We start from the raw sequence: 17917 nt of genomic DNA on the forward strand, positions 1-17917 counted from the left end.
CAAGGAACAATGGGTCTACAAAACAGCCAGAAGGGGCTTCCCTGGTGGCGCAGTGGTTGAGAGTCCGCCTGCCAATGCAGGGGACACGGGTTCATGCCCCGGTCCGGGAAGATCCCATATGCCGCGAAGCAACTAAGCCCGTGCGCCACAACTACTGAGCCTGAGCTCTAGAGCCCGCGAGCCACAACTACTGAAGCCTGTGTGCCACAACTACTGAAGCCCATGCGCCTAGAGCCTGTGCTCTGCAACAAGAGAAGCCACCGCAATGAGAAGCCTGCGCACCGCAACGAAGAGTAGCCCCCGCTCTCAGCAACTAGAGAAAACCCGCGTGCAGCAGCGAAGACCCGATGCAGCCAAAAATTAAATAAATGAATAAATAAATAAATTAAAAAAAAACAGCCAGAAAACAATGAACAAAATGGCAACAGCAAGTCCATACCTGTCAATAATTAAACAAAAATAGATTAAATTCTCCAATAAAAACAAAAAGAATGACTGAATGGATAAAAACACAAGATCCAACAACATGCTGCTGGCTACAAGAGACTTGCTTTAGCCTTTAAGACAATTAACTGAGAGTGAAGTGATGGAAAAAGACATCTCAAGCAAAACTAACCAAAAAGAAGCAGGGAGTGGTAGCTATACTTACATATACCAGACAAAATAGATTGTAAACTAAAAATGATAAAAAGAGACAAAGAAGGTCATTATATAATGATAAAAGGGTCGATCCATCAAGAAGATATAACAACAAACTGAAAAAGACAACCTACAGAATGGGAAAAAATATTTGCAAATCATGTATCTGATAGGGATTAATATCCAAAATACATAAAGAACTCAAGACAACTCAACAGAAAAAAACAAAAATAAACCAAATAATCCAATTTTAAAATGGGCAAAGGACCTCAACAGACATTTTCCAAAGAAGACATACAGATGGCCAACAGATACATGAAAAGTCACTTGAAAAGTTCCTCAACATCACTAATCATCAGGGAAATGCATATCAAAACCACAATGAGATATCACCTCATGCCTGTTAGAATGGCTATTATCAAACTACCATCTGATCCAGCAACCTCACTTCTAGGAACATATCCAAAGGAAACAAAACCACTTATGTTGAAGATATCTATACCCCTATATGTTCATAGCAGCATTACTCACAATAGCCAAGATATGGAAATAACCTAAATGTCCACTGATGGATGAAGTTGTGGTATATGAGTCTGTATGTGTTTGTGTGTGTATATATATATGTGTCTATACACACACATATACATACATACATATGTATGATGGAATATTATTCAGCCATAAAAAAGGAAGGAAACCCTCCTATGGTGACAACATGGATGGACCTTGAAGGCACTGTGCTAAGTGAATTAAGTCAAACAGAGAAAGACAAATACTGTATGATCTCATATGTGGAATCTTATTAAAAGAACAAAATTTAACTCATAGAAAAGAGGTGGGGGTTGAGGGAGAGGGAACTGGACAAAGGTGGTCAAACAGTTCAGATTTCCAGTTATAAGATAAATAAGTACCGAGACTGTAAAAGTACAACATGATGACTGTCGTTAAGTCTGCTGTCCGTGATATACAGGAAAGTGGTTAAAGAGAGTAAATTCTAAGAGTTCTCATCACAAGGAAAACGCTTTTTTTGTCATTCTCTTTTTTTAATATCTGTATGAGATGATGGATGTTAACTACACTTATTGTGGTAATCATTTCACAATATATGTAAGTCAAATTATTATGCTGTCCACCTTAAACTTATACTGTGCTGTATGTCAAGTATATCTTAATAAAACTGGGAAAAAAGGCAGAGTTATAAACATTATTAAATTTTATTAACAAAGACTTTGTACATTTTAATACATGTGGAATTTTACATCTAAGTAAAATAACAACACATTCAAAATTTACCATTTATACAAATTGTTACAGAATAACAACCAGTGGGTTAAATAAGTAAAATAAACCACACCGGTTTTTTTTAATTATCTACAAAAGATTTGATTTTCTTTAAAATTCCCCTGAACATATAAAAATAAATTAATTTTACTTTTCAATTAAATCTACCAATTAGAAATATTACAAATCAAAATATCAATGTTATCTTATGAATTTTTCACAATACAAAACAGATTCACAAAACCTTATTTACAGAAATGAGGTAAGAACTGTGCAATGTTTAACCAAGAGACATATTGCAGAATTAACATGTTCTTCCAGCTAAGTACACAGTGGAGGTCTAATTACAGCTGGGTCTTTTCCACTAATAATTCACACATTGAAGAATAGTTCAATGATTACATCCCCAATTGTTTAATTTATACTCTGCTATACTGTCATACCAGAAGTGGGGCTACCCAACATGGAAGGGCTGTAATATACAGATTTCACCTGTTTCAGGAACTGCAGTGGTGGGTTTTTTGTCTTGTTTTGTTTGTTTCAAATCATTGTCAATAATGGGAAGTTGTCTAACTTAAGAAAAAAAGAAAATTCTTACCAAATCCACTCATTTTTCTTGTGACTCATTAGTGGATAAATACCCAGGTAATAGTTTTGCCTGAGCTAGCTACAGTGGCATAGAAAGTTCTTAATAAAGGCAGAACCATGGGGAAGGCTGCTGGTGCAACGCCGACTGTCCCTACTACTCCCAAGGACTGAGAGCGCAGGCTCAGCTGTCCAGAGCCACTTCAGCACAAGGCAGGTACTAACAGGCACTTGATTCAGGCCAAACCCTACCAGCAGTTTCAGAGTGGCCCCTCTTTCACTTTGAATTGAGCTGGTTCCCTCAGCAGCCTTAGAAATCACTGAACTCAAGCTTTCTTTAAAATATGAGTAGGTCTTAACACTAAAGAAAAAGCATTTAGCAAAAGAAAATTACCTTTAGCAGAAGCAGACATTTACCATCCTAACTTGATTACCAAAATTGGCCAAATCCCATTAGAAAGGAAATTTTTATAATAAAGATTGCCAAGTCCAAGTGGATGACCTATTTATTTGTAATATTTAACCAATAAAACTCCAGTAGAAGAAATTAGACAGTTCCTTGAAATTTGTTTTGACTCACAGAGCAAGCATAACTGTAACCCAAACAAAAGATCGTATTTCATGTTCCAACTTTTACATTAAAATCAAATGGTTTAAAAATGGAACAAGTCTTTAGTTTTGCTATTCATCTCTCCAATTTATAATAAAATTAGTTGTACACCAACTATATTAAATTTCTCTTAGGCTGATAAACTCATTGCATGTAAATTACTTCAATGACAAAAGTTAGCTATTTAATTTTCTTTCAAAATTCAAAAAATGTGGGTGAGGGGTGGGGGATATGGGAATTCCATTTCAGTGCAACAAAGCAACAAGAAAATCAATCAAAGCCTTACAAGAATGCTCTTGGGGCAATTAATCCTTTGTCGTGCAGCTGGTTTCTTGTTGCATTTCTTCATAGGTGTAGTAAGGGGACTGCAACAGCAGCCAGATGAAGTGCTAGAATAGCAGGATAGTCCATTTCTAGATGTTTCTCAAGTGTCAACTTTTTTCTTGAGCAACAGGCCCAGTTTTATCACTAAGTCTCTGCAGTTAAAACAAACAAAATAAGATGCATTAGCTAAATGAATTTTTGGCCCCCACTTGAGATAATATCCTCTTACTTGAAATTATAACTGAGATAAAAGGTCATATATACGGTTACGCCTTTTTTTCTAAAAGTCAGCATGGCTACTTTTCAGCATAATATAAAGACATGAATTTACTGCTAAACATTCAGTTGCTTTATATTAAATTCAGCAGTATACAAAGACAGAAGTGCCCCTCTGAGGGAGGATTCATAAGGAATGAATGTAGAAACCATCCCCCCAGACTGACTTTTCCACAGAAGTAGTAACACAGTAGTGTGGAAAATTAACTAAGAAAGTCATGGGTTCTGATCCCACATGTGCTATGTGTCCTTTGAGCTTTAACCTCTTTGAATCTCCCTATTTAAAAAATGGGGTTACAGCCTATTCATATTTTAAAGATTGGAACCACGTATACTATTGTATCTAACAAAGATGGCTGCCACATAGCAGGATACTCATAAATATTATTTCCCAGCCTTGCTTTTCTACGTTAATTAATATTGTTTATTTTATAGTGTTTACTATTGTGATTTTCCATTAAAAATACATTTCATACTGTATAATTTTTTTAACACAAGAAAAAACTTAGGAAAAAACGGTTAAAAAAAATTCTAAATTAATACAGAATCAATGAAATTTTCCACGTCTGCAAAACTAGGTTTGTGATAATGACAGTATTCACAGTCAGGAAATCAGAGGAACAGTGGGGCAAACAAAAAGCATTGAAGAGTTAATGAAAACCAATAATTCTATATTGTGAACCAATTCTTGTTACTAAATACAAACTAAGGTTTTTGAAAACTAAAAGCACAGTAAAGAGCAAACTTTCAAAGTAATGGGAAAGAGCAAACATTGTGACTTTTAACACCATTTTTTGCCAAGTCTCCCACCTCATTCTTTCCCTTCTTCCTTTTCCTGATGTCCAGTCTCCATTCTATATCCCAATATCCTTCCTCTAACAGGGTTCTGCCCTGAACTGGAATTTAGGGGAAACATTTATACTCCAGTAAAGTAGACCTGATTGAAGGGGAGAATTAATAGAAAGAAACAGCCTTAAAATGTGTGCTACTATACGTATAGTATACTGTTCCTGCACCCATTTTTATTTATCTTAACTTGTACATTGAAAGGGTAAGATGCTATCACTTACATGAGATTAATAAAGAATTTAAATTTCATTACAAATGTGATTATGATTTACTTTCTATCAGGTAGAATAACTGGATTGCCCTAAAGTTTATATATTAATTTTATTATAAATGTAATTCAATTTTAGCATGTCTGAGCAAAATAATAAAAATATTCCTAAATTATCTAGACTATTTCTATAATTAAAAAAATTAGTTAAACAAAGATTCTCAAAACACCAACTACTATCTTCTGATTGGACTGTCCAATACCACTTACCATACTAAAACACATTTTCATTTTGAAAAATTGCTGAATTATAAAACAGTCTTCCAACCTTACGTGCAAATTCAAACTGATATACTTAGAGGATACATAAATTGGCTTAGGTCCTTTGTGTTTACAATATCCAGATGCTGAAACAACTGGTTTTAAGAAGACATTATCAGGGGGATAATATATTTTAAGGGGGGTGGGGAGGAAGAGAGGGGCTGGACAGTCATCTCTGATTAATCAGTAAAATTTGTTTTGGTATTTTACTAGCTGTAACAAAGCACAGACACTTACTGTTACCTTCTGACTTGCATTATCGCCATGGATGGTGAGGAACGGGTTGGTGGTGGCTGGATGAAGCGGAGGCGCCTGCGCGCCTGCGAGCAGGTTGTTGATGGGCATCTGCGTGGGTGCCGGGATCTGCAGCTGCTGGAGATCAGGCTGGTGGTGCTGCTGCACCAGCTGATACAGAAGGGCCTGGTGCTGCTCCTTAGGTAAGAACATGCAGGAGAGGGTGAGTCCCAGTGCAGACCCGGCAGTCAGGACAGCCTGCTTTCTCTCTTCTTTGCTCTGATATTAGGTATTCAAGTGACAGCAAAGTCATACTACTAAGAAAGACAACAAGAGTCTCATCTGGAAGAACACACTGCACTAGATAATAACCATCTACTGTAAAACGTCAATATCATCAGGGAATGGCTTTATTTTCAAAATGGGGCAAACAAACGTAGGGGAACCCTATTCATATGAGGTTGCCCATGACAATCAAGGAGAACGGCAACTCAGAGCAGCCACGTGACCTGCGTTTGGCTTTAGAATGCACTGCATGGTGAAACCCCTCCCATAATTCTGGGAACTTAAAATAACTTTTAAAGTTCTCATTCATGCCAACAGAAAGAGTGCTTTCTTGATGCGGTTATGAGACCATGCCTTCCAGCAAGCACCCCTGAGCGCTTACTATGATGTGCCAGGCACTGTTCTGGGGTGAAGAAATGTTAGGAAATGATTACTGCCCAGGGTTGGGGGGAACAGGAGTGTAAGAGAGAGGACAGCGGGGGCGGGGGTCAGGGTGGTTCTCACTTGGACACAGACACGAGGAGACGAGGGAATTCTCTACGTGGATATGGGGGGGGCGGGGGGGTGTTCCAGGCAGAGAGAGTGCTAGCCAGTGCCGAGGGGCCCCATGGCACAGCCAGGACGAGCAAGGAGACTGGGCCGGAGAGCAGTGAGCAGGAAGGGGGCCAGAGAAGGACAAGGGCCTGGAGTGTCGGCCGAGAGCTCTGGTTTTTCTCAAAGTAACGCGGGAAGGCAAAGGAAGGCTCTGAACAGAGGAGCGACACAACCTGACCTAGGATTCTTGATGGATTCAATGTGAGGTGTCAGAAAAAGAGAGGGGTGAAGGAATAACGGCTTGAGCAGCTGGAAGGATGGAGGTGCATCAGCTGAGGTGGAGCAGCCATGTGGAGGGTCAGCAGTTCCGTTTGGGCACATTATGCCCGCACCATTTATTAAGAGAGCCAAGTGGTGGCAACTAAGTAAGCAGTGGATATGGGAGCTTGAAATTCCAGAGAGCGGCCCGGGCTGGAGACGTCGGTATCAGCACAGACAGTATTTAAAGCTCTGCGGCTGGAGGAGATCCTGAATTCTAGGATGCTCTGAAACGAGTGGGGCTGAGGAGAAGAGCAGGACCCAGAAAAGGAAGCTAAAAAGGAAGAACCAGTTAGGCAGGAAGAAAACCAAGATAATGTGGTATCCTGGGAGCTAAGGGAAGAAAGTGCTTCCAGTGGGCAGAAGCCATTACCAGGTCAGGGAAGATGCCAGGCAGAAATGGACAGGGCTGAGCATGGGGCAGCAGCTGGTCGGGAGGAGGGTCAGGAGGAGGTCGAGCAAGAGTTTTCCTTGAGGAGGGAGGTGCCTCACAGTACCATTCCTGACTACGTAAGTGAAGTTTGATGCTTGTAAATAAACAAACCTCACGCCACAACCTTGGCTGCAAAGGAAACGTCAAGTCTAATCCACTCAGTCTTCATGGGCTCTGGGTAATAATTTGTGCTAAAAATTCCTTGATCAACCACGTTCCAGAAACAAGACACCTAAGTGTGCTGTTATTAGAGTAAAATCTGGATTAACAGGAAGAACCCCAAATAAACTGAATTGAAGAACTTCATATTAAGATGAGGCAAGAGATAAGAAAACAAGATTACATTTTAGTGTAAGCGTTTAAGAATTTATATAGACTCTATCCTTATACCACTGTTAGAACAGTGACGGTGACAATGATCCAGAATTGTAAAACAGACATTTTCAATACATTTTTGACTAAAGCAAGAAAGTAGGTAGGTAGATGTATTTTAGAAAGAAGTTACAAAGGCTGAAACCCCAAAGTTAATTAAATGGGTGTTCTCCTAGCAGTGAGGTGTGCTAGACACACCCTCCCACATCTGCCTTAGTTCTCTCCCCTCCTCCAAGATATCTGTTCCACACCTTCTTTCTCTCCTCTAACTACAATATCCCCATCCCCCTCAGCTGATGACTTTACTTATAATTCCCATTTAAAAACTACAAACATTACAAGTGGGTTTCCTCAACCTCCTGTCATAAAACCCACCGACAGCCTCTCTGCCTCCCTCTTATCACAGGGGAAGCTGCTCTCTCCTGAAGAGCTCTGCTGCCCTGGCATTATCCCTCCTCTCTCTGCACCAGAAAATTCCCCATCAACATACACATATGCTGTCATTTTCAAAATGATTAGAAACTACCCCCCTTAGACCACGTCTTTCTAATGCTAGCTGCCGATTCATTTCTCTGCTCTTTACAGTAAAACATCGTGAGTTGCCTGTACCCCATCTTCGCTTCCTCTCCTATTTTCTTTCCAACCACTCAGTGAAGCTTTTCACTTCTCAGCAAAACCACGTTCTCAAAAAGCTCTAGACACCCAAATCCAATGGGCAGTTCTTACTTGTCTCACCAGAACCAGTCTACACAGCTGAGTCCTCCCTTTCTTGAAATGTTTCTTCACATGGAACTAGGCCACCACTCTCTGTGCTAACCCACTGGCCCCTTTTTCCCTAGACCCTTGACTAGATTACTCTCCTCCTCCAGGGTGCCCAGGGCTCAGTCCTGAGACATTAGATTTCATTCCCTACTGACTTCAGCGAATCCCGTGAATCTAAACATCACTGTATGTCATGTCACTATTGTGTTCAAAGCCCGACAATTACAGGACTTCCTTGGCAGTCCAGTGGTTAAGACTTCGAGCTTCCACTGCGGGTGGCGCGGGTTCGATCCCTGGTCAGGGAACTAAGATCCTGCATGCCATGCTACGTGGACAAAACAAATAACAAACAAACAAAAACCCTACAATTAATTCTTTAAAATTCTGAAAGGAAAAATGAGGATATACGAAAAAAGTTTTTTAACTGGGATAATTATTAAAGCTAGGCAATCGGTATACCATACTCTCTACTTCTGGTACACTTGAATGTGTATTTCCACAAAGAAAGGTTTTTTAAAAAAAAAAATCACCAATGGCTTTCCATCACACTTAAGGCAAATCTAAATTCCATGCCATGGAGAGCCAAACAAGGCAGCCCACAAGCTTGCAGCCCACACCCACCCGTCTGACTGCTCTCCTCCACACCAGTCCAGTCACACAGCTCACAGGCCCTGGTCCCTCCACCTTGAGTGAATGTTCTCTTCCACCGCACGCCCCCCATGTCAGAAAGTCACGCTCCTTCAACTTTTATTCAGGTGTGTGCTCAAAAGTCACCTACTCAGAGGCTGGACCATCCTATCTAAGATGGCTCTCATCCGACTGTTATCCAATCCTTATCCTGCTTCATTTTCCTTCCCAGTACTCATCACTACCAAAAAGTGTGTATATATTTATCGTCCATCACCCCTATCATAATGAAGCTCCATGAAAATACAAGTCTCCGTGAAAATACAGAGTCTACCAGAGTTGCATAGACCACATTCTAGTATTTGTTGATGAATCAATATAATGTCACTGCAGGTATCACAGACTGCACCACAATGTCATTTCACAAAGTGGGCAATCTATACCTATGCTGAATAGTTATTATAGCTTGGATCACTTGCTCCTAATAAAGATCAAGTATTATCAAAAGGAAGAACTTACTGGTGTGAGCTGTTGCGAATTTAACAACTGCTGGAATTGCTGTTGATGAAGAAATATTTGTCTTTGCTGGTCAGAAAGTAATCCTAGTCCTGAGGCACTGAAAAACGATGAAAATTCTTACTTTCTACTGTACACCTTTTAACGGTTTTTTTAATGTAAAATGAACAACTGTTTCAAGTTGATGTTTAATAACTTAACAAGTTTCTAACCATAATACTTTTTGAAAACAATGATGTACAAATTTCTTTTATCTCTCTTTCTCTCTCTCTGCACATATACAGGTAAACAAGAATTCACATTGTCAGTAAATGTTTTGTTTCCCTTTATACTGTAAACCAAGCAGGCAGTCAGTTGTTTTATGGAATAAAAATTTACATGTGTTTATAACAGAACATGTAATACTTTATTTTTAATCATTCAAGGATAATTTAACCCACACTAAGTGACACATATTTAAAACAAAGGAAGAATCCAAACATACTACTAATTGATTTGACCTAAACTTTTTTTTACAGTCCCAATGGTCGGTAAAATTAAGCACCAATGAAAAGAGAGCCAGAAGAAATAGTTTACTACTATCCATTGCAAATACATTTAAAATGATTTATTCCTCAAAAGTATGTGCAATAACAACATGGCTTTGCCATTCAAATGAAATTCCACTACAGTGAAACAGCGAGTCTCACTCCCTGGAAATTCAAGATAAATATTTGACCTTCATCTCATATCAAAATTTTTGACAACAAAGCTAACAAAATTACATAGCTGAATTTTAAGAAACCAACATTCATATGTGATCTTCATTATAATATTACTTTTCTTCAGGATTTATGACACATGAAGGCAATATGCATGGGGATAAGAAAAATTAGCATTTAAAACACACATCACAGATCAAAACTGAAATTTTCAGTATAGAATATACCTAATGCTTTGTTACGAAAGGTGATTTAATTTTGTTTTAACCTGAATTACTTAAGTGTCAAAAATAAATGGCTCTTGGTATAATATATTAAGTTTGGTGGCTTTTAATTTCTTATCGAGTACATCTAACAAGGAACACATTTAAAAATCCCAATCTAAAGTATGGACAGCACTGGCACCATGTTGCACTAAAAAACCCAAAAGGTATTGAAGTAAGTTTCTTACCTGTTAGTCAGTGTAGTTGGCATTGGATGTGCTGCATTAGGTGGTACAGTTGTGTGGGTGAGGGGGGTAGGGTTCTGGGATATTGTGACAGGGGTCTGAATAACCCCATTTAAAGCTCCTACAATGCCATTAATTGCCAGTTGGTTACCTGGCAAAGCTCCAATTATTCCACCCACTCCAGGCACGGCAGGAATGGTGGATGTTACAGTCTGCATTCCACTAGCCAGTGCCCCCACTGTCACACCATTGACCTGCTGAACTCCACTAAGGCCTGAGCCCTGCTGAGCTGGACTCTGCCCAGCAGGAGGTGGAGTAGAAAGAGCCGATGAGCTGCTGGTGCTTTGTCCACTGGAGGTTAAGTCCTAACGTAAGAAAGAATAGAAATTAAGTTGTAAACAATACAGCAAAACTGTTTAAAATAATTTTAAACCATCTAATGTGTTATACTACTGTTCATAAGTGAAACACACAGATGAAACTAACCACACCCAAATTACCTGATTTAATACAGGAAGAGAATTATCAGGTAGAAAGCTGTTTCCTAGATGAGGGCTCTTACTGCTGTTCAAGGAATCAGTAGTAGGAGCTAGATTAAAAAAGACAAAGAAACCTATTTACCTGTTAAATTACATTATGTGTAAGATTAAAGGCTTGTCTAAAAAAGCTTACCCTGAAGCCCGCATTAAAAACACTTAAATATTAAGCCTTGGTATTCTTAAGACCAATTTGAATGAAAAAAAATCTTTATCTCTACTGAATATCATGGCTTTAAATCAATGAAGAGATCGTTACATATTTAAATTTTACCATTAAATTCTGTACTAAAGAAGTTGGAGCAAATTCAAATTGAACACTGAACAGGATTCTTTTTTTTTGAATTTTTGAATTTTATTTTTTATTTTTTTATACAGCAGGTTCTTATTAGTTATCTATTTTATACATATTAGTGTATATACGCCAATCCCAATCTCCCAATTCATCCCCCCACCCGCCCCCACCACCACTTTCCCCCCTTGGTGTCCATACGTTTGCTCTCTACATGAACAGGATTCTTTACGCTCGTAGAAAATAATTTATCACTCCTTTTCTACATCTGCATATAACTAGTGACCAGTCATTATTCAGTTATTATGAAAAAGATAATGGAAGTCCATCCTGCTTTCCTTAGATCCACAATAAAGTCATACTTACCATTCTGTGCTGAAAATGCATGCATTTGATGAGATGGGCTGGGATTTGTTGTTATTGTTGGAAAAGGCACTGAGAGCTGTGCATTCAATAATTGAAGGCGTTCCTTTTTGGCAGTCAAGTTTTTAATCTGTTCCTCTAATCTTCGATTTTCTACTTGAAGTTGGTGTAATGACTTCAGCATTCCTAAAACTAGCAGACATTTGAATGGTTTTTAATAAAGAATTTCATACACAGGACTAGGTATTTTATGGACTTAAGTGTCAATAACTTTAGAAATAAATTAAAATAGAAAAGCAGAAATTCTATAAAGCATTTCTAAGTGACTAGTTTCTATTCCTAAATTTATATGTAGATATAAATATACCATAATATATTTGTACCTATGTAAGCATAAAGGGATACTGTTCCTAGATACACCATGTGGAAACTTTGTCGCCACGTACCAACAAAAAAACCCAACCTAGTTCAGGTAATTTCCATTCTCAAAGAAAAATCATGAGAACACTTTATTTTCATCAAAATAAAAACCTAATTAAAAATTCAAAGTGCTCGCCATGATTTTTCATTAAAATCATATTTCAAAGGGCAAAGAATCACACCGATATCCTTCGCCACAAATAAAGAGCACAAGTATTTGTTTGCTGCTTGGTTGAGTTAAGCAAGCCACCTGACACAGGACTAGGAAGCCCAGCCGCTAGGCCTGTGGATCCACACTCGCCCAGCAGAGGGCAGTGTGTGTGCACCGCAGCCCCACTCCCGGCTCCGAGGGAAGGCGCGTCATCTGCACACAGGCTCAGCGTCTGTCCTGCCTCACCGCCTCAAATACCGTTTCCGTTCCGGCCACAGCTCTCAGACCTCTCGACACAGCAGAGAGAGAGGCCCATGTGACGCTGCGGTGATGGACACTTTAAAAGTTCTATGTATTAAAAAGTTGTATTTGTCTAACATGCCCTCAGGGCCTTGAAAACACACAATTCTACTGGTACAGACACATACGGTCATTTCCCAAGGATTTAACTTTTATCCCTCCTCTTCAAGATCCCACAAATAAACCCTTAGTATACCCAAATGAGATGCAGTAAGACTAAGCTAAACCTGTCCTCCAGCTATCATGTTCAAAGGATTATCCCGGCATGAATTTCCTCACAATTAGCATTTTTTGTCAGAGCGCCATTCATAAAAATACCAATTTATGGCACGTGTGTAACGATAAGCAAAATATTTTAAAAAAATAAAGCAGCAAAAGCTTATACCTCCCACCCCCAAAATGATTAAAAACCAAACCAAAACACCTATTATTTCCCCCAGATACATATATCCTTAACATTAGGCCGCTTCTCTAGTTAACAGTATCTGTAGTAACAGTTTTTGTGTTTGACATTTTTCACCCATGGCTCTCCTTAATAGCTAAAATTGTAAAGATACTAAATATGTATATGTAATATATATTACATAATTTAGCAAGTAAATGATATAGATAATATATATAAGTTATATATATAATTTAGTAATTATTCTCCTTTCTCACCCAAATTGTAAAATCAAGAGAGTTGGCCATACTTGACTATACACATTTTTTAAAATAAATTCTCCAAAGGTGAGCAAGTTTGATTCAAACAACTAAGCTAAAAGAGCTATAACTTGTATTTTAGTAAAACTTAAAAATTGATTAGAACAAAGTACAATGGAGAAACAATGTACCAATATTTTAATAATTATAAAAAGTAACAAAAACCAGTGAATTCCATGAGCCAGGCAACGTTCTTGATATATTCTATGTCATTTAACCCTCAAAACAATACTATGATATAAGTACATTATTATTCCCATTCTACAAATGGAAATCTAAAAGCACAATGACATTAAGGAACTTGCCTAAGATCACACTGTTAGTAACAGGTAAAAACAAAATTCAAGTCCAAGCAGTAAACCTGCAGCATTTGTTCTACTGAGCCACTACATTACACTTTCTCACCATATTATGTAAGACGTATCACAATTTCAATGCTGTTCTCGATGGTGTGACTTCAACATCCATCCACCTCTCTGTGCATCCGTCCACCCATCCATCTACTGACCTTTCTTTCAAGACAAGAAGACAATACTTACTGTCACTAGGAGTGCCCTGTTCTAGTAGAAACTGCTGTCCTTCACTCCACTGCCTCTCCAGAAGCTGCTCTATGCTGGCTGCTACCGGGGGCAGGTTTTCCAAACTGCTGTTGCCTGGTTGATCATAGCGGATCTGTAAGCTACTTACAGGGGACCTGTTGGAAACATTAATCCTCAGGTTAAACAGAAGAAGGACCCTTTGAAGGAAGCACATTCACATTTCTCACCCACCTTAGGCTGAGCCTTCTCCTGTACAAGTTTTCTAACACCAGGCTGCCTATGTTAGAACGATAGAACCATAACCTACCCTAAAATTTAGTAATTACCATCCTTCCTCCCCAAATGGTAAAAGTCAAGGGAACAGCTGGCCATGCTCGATAATTAAAAACCACTAGAAAATATAAACACACCACTAATAATCTCTGGAATAGGCTGTAAACGAACTTGATGCAACTTTATAAGACAAAAGGGAGAAAGACAGGACTAGAAAAGACTTACACTGTATGATTATAATAAAGTAGAGAGCATTTTAATTCATAACCACAAAATCTCAAATATCAGTAAAAAGAATTTTTAAACAATCTTGAAGGAGTATTTTGTTATAAATTCAAAAATACTTAGCTTCAAGTATTTTCAGAATTAGAGAACATTATCCAGACCAGAGCCATTTTTATTTGAGCCCCTTCTACAAATTTTTTCTAAAACGTCTTAGATCTGTACTTCAAATGATAACAACTTAATCACCTCTTCCAAAACAAGTACCACTTATATTAAGATGAACATGCTATGTTCTCTCATCCACTTTTTGTTTTAAATAAGTAAATGTGGCCATTTCTGGTCTCCAGCCTCCATAAAAATATAATAAATTAGTAAAGGGCTTTAGAGTTTCTGAAGTGTTTCCACCTAGTTAACTTCACAACAACCTAGTGAGAAGTCAAAACCTGCCTTACTGGCTCCATTTCTATCTGAGGAAACAAGATGGGGCTTTAGTGACTTGTCCAAAGACACGCCGCTAGTAAGTGACATAGCTGGGCTACAGCTCAGGTCTTCCCACAGCCTGAGAGTGCTCGGCCGCATCCCTGACATGCATCTCTACAAAAATCTCTTTAAATTAGAAGTTAAACAAATGAGGCTTTTTATTCCACATGTAAACATCACATGCTACATACAGCTGCCCAGCCCTTTCCAAATAGTATATTATTGCCAGGATAATTTAGGCCATTATATTTCAGGCTGATTTTTAAAGAATAATATACAGCTGGAAATATGTGCTAAAGTAATTTAGTGCCATTTTTGTGTGTTAAATACCATTTAGCTAATGAAACACGAAGAACTGCGCAATGCAAAATTGCAGTAAGGAATCCTGAATAATTTCTAGGTAGCTTGCATGATATGTTAAGTTTAAAAGGAGAACACAGGGACTTCTCTGGTGGCGCAGTGGTTAAGAATTCGCCTGCCAAATGCAGGGGACATGGGTTGAGCCCTGGTCCAGGAAGATCCCACATACCACAGAGCAACCGAGCCCACGCGCCGCAAGTACTGAAGCCCGCGCGCCCGGAGTCCGTGCTCCGCAACAAGAGAAGCCGCCGCAATGATAAGCCCATGCACTCACTTACCACAACTAGAGAAAGCCTGCGCACAGCAACGAAGACCCAACGCAGCCAACAATAAATTAATTAATTTAAATAAATAAATAAATAAAAGGAGAACACAGAGATGCTTCCTCCACTAAACATATGAGCAAAAAAATCCATTAACTTTCTTCTTTGAAAAAAAAAAGAATAAAACAGTACAGAAGTAACACAGCATGAATTATAGATTGGTCAGATGATGTTACAATTGTACTTCAGATTCCTAGTTTCAAAAGAAGAATATTTAATTTTCTGCAGAGTTCAATTAGGAGAAACAATACTACCTTTAGTTCACTCAGGGATTAGAAAAAAGGCACTACTGATGCGGCACTGGGCAGCAGCAAAATTAGAGGTTACTGGGCTAATCTAACGTTAAAGATGCTCCTTAACAGACGTTCCCAGGTATATTAGCAACACAACAACAGTGATATTCATGGCAGCCATGGCAGAAAGATTTTATTTTTAATAGAATTTTAAACTTTCCACAGTTGAAAAAGATTCTTGAATGGGCTTCTCCCTCCTTCTGCTCCATTCTCACCCAATCTAATACTATGCTTGAGGCAGTTTACAAAATTAGAGAACAGAGAGAAAACAAACTAGAAACAGGTATAGGAGTTGAGTGGAATAAAGTTAATAAAAAGATAGCCTAATGTGCTGTCTATAGGAATAACCTTATATATTACATATTAATAACTGGTACCTGAACTCTTTCATATACTATCTAAGATAATTTCAGAGAACAATGTAACATATTTGCTATACTTTGCTTCAGACAATTTTAAGAACTAGAGGGATTTTAGAGATGAGCCACAAGAACTTCATTTACTGAATTAGCAACTAGAGACTAAAGGGTTAAGTGCATTGCCCACAACAGAGCTAAAACTGGAACCCAAAGTTGAAAGTCTGGAGTCTGCAGCTTTAAGAGACTTTTTTTGTTTGTTTTTGTTTGTTTGTTTTGTTTTTATTTTTGGCTGCGTTGGGTCTTTGTTGCTGCATGTGGGCTTTCTCTAGTTGCAGCGAGCGGGGGCTACTCTTCTTTGCGGTGCACGGGCTGCTCATTGCAGTGGCTTCTCTTGTTGCAGAGCACGGGCTCTAGGCGCAGGGGTTTCAGTAGTTGTGGCACACGGGCTCAGCTGCTCTGCGGCATGTGGGATCTTCCCGGGCCAGGGATCAAACCCGTGTCCCCCCTGCATTGGTAGGCAGATTCTTGACCACTGCACCACCAGGGAAGCCCTAAGAGACTTTTAAGACTATTTTATAACCAAAAAGAATTACCCAAATTAATACATTAATAATACCAGGAGCTAAATATACAGGAGAGCTGAAATTGCTTAGAAATCCAAGAAAAGGTGTATCTTTTACAAAGCTTACAAATCTAGCCATGTGTTTAAATTAATATTCAAGTCAATTTAGAATCATTTTTCTTGACTGTCCAGACATGCTTCTTATCTATAGAATGCTTTTATAGCCTCACAAATGTATGCTCTGCTGATATGAGTTAAAGAAGTTTCCAAATCGCGAAATGTTTCCTTTGCCGATACTTTGCAGTGCAAATAACACTTACCTTGGTGAGAGACTCCCTCTGGGTGAGCTTCCTCTGCCACCAAGGCTGCGGCTATTGTCTCCGAGTTCTTGATCTGCAGTGTAAATATTTCACAGCTGATAAAGTGACTCTCACTAGATAACAGGTTTTAAGCTCTGGCCCTGATTTTTTCTAAAACATACATAAAACCTTTACCACTATCTTTGCAGTTATTATGAAAGTAGAAGATCTAGTATGTTGCTAGTTTAGAATTGCTGAACTGTGGCATGTAAGGCGTTGTCCCTACACGTTTTTTGTGGGTGGAGAAGGCCATGGATTATGTTCGTTCTTTCATTCCTTTCAATTTTACAGCACAGAAGCGTGGTTTCCATTTGCAGTACCCTCCCCTCAGCCACTTTTAATTTCTACGGTTAAAGTAATGAATCACAGCTGTGGACAGCTAATCTGTATGCTTATCACAGCAAATCCTTATGCTTTGTATATTTTAACACTTTGCATTCCAAGACAAGTCACAAAATGCATATGTATTACATAGAGCTACACACCAAAACTAAAAGTGTATCCATTACATGGATCATTTCACATAACACTAAATATCCAAATGGACAATAACAAGTAGGAATACAGAATTCTGTATTTAAAAGGAAAAAGAAATTAATTTCTTCAAAATATTCCTTAGGTAACACCGAATATCTCTGCTTGAAAAATAACTTGTATTTCCCCTACAGTTAGTTCCTTATAAAATCATCCTATCTGGCCTCTTTAAGGTTGTCCTCCCCTTATTCTGAGTCAGGTAACCTCTGACCCTTAAAGTGTAAAGACATGACTGATCCATTCTTGGTGAACTGCTAAACCCATTCCCTTCCCCCAAACAGGCATGACTACTTGGACATGTCAACAAATCCTTAAGGATGGAATGAGACAAAGCAAATCCAGTGGCTCATTAAAACAGTACAAGAGGCAAATACTACAAAATGTCAACTGGTAAAAATTCACAGGATTACTAAACACTGTAGAAATTCTCTAACAGGATTTTTTTCCCCAAGTTTGTGTAATGCAATTTCATGAATTATGCAAATAAAGATTGAGGCTCTTCACAGAAAAGCCCAGTGTTATG

The 17917-nt window shown here is 38.6% G+C and overlaps 1 protein-coding gene across 13 annotated transcripts in view; it reads right to left on the bottom strand.

The window, feature by feature from the left end:
* Positions 1–1868: 1868 nt before the first annotated feature.
* Positions 1869–17917, bottom strand: part of MLLT10 (MLLT10 histone lysine methyltransferase DOT1L cofactor) — a 248902-nt gene continuing 232853 nt past the window's right edge. For 6 of the 13 annotated variants that reach the window (XM_082617240.1, XM_082617239.1, XM_082617238.1 and 3 more), the window contains 8 exons: positions 16822–16894; positions 13627–13781; positions 11518–11706; positions 10824–10912; positions 10327–10688; positions 9178–9274; positions 5331–5525; positions 1870–3591 (listed from right to left, as the gene is read on the bottom strand). In XM_082617240.1, coding sequence (XP_082473366.1) covers positions 3547–3591; positions 5331–5525; positions 9178–9274; positions 10327–10688; positions 10824–10912; positions 11518–11706; positions 13627–13781; positions 16822–16894 — 1205 coding nt within the window. In that variant the 3' untranslated portion in view covers positions 1870–3546. Of the gene's footprint in view, positions 3592–4525; positions 4653–5330; positions 5526–5605; positions 5642–9177; positions 9275–10326; positions 10689–10823; positions 10913–11517; positions 11707–13626; positions 13782–16821; positions 16895–17917 lie in introns of those variants that run through there. The other 7 variants (XM_082617236.1, XM_082617235.1, XM_082617237.1 and 4 more) reach the window with 5 other exon arrangements.

The sequence above is a fragment of the Mesoplodon mirus genome (assembly GCF_964341445.2).
Source record: "Mesoplodon mirus genome assembly, chromosome: 4".
Lineage (NCBI taxonomy): Eukaryota > Metazoa > Chordata > Mammalia > Artiodactyla > Ziphiidae > Mesoplodon > Mesoplodon mirus.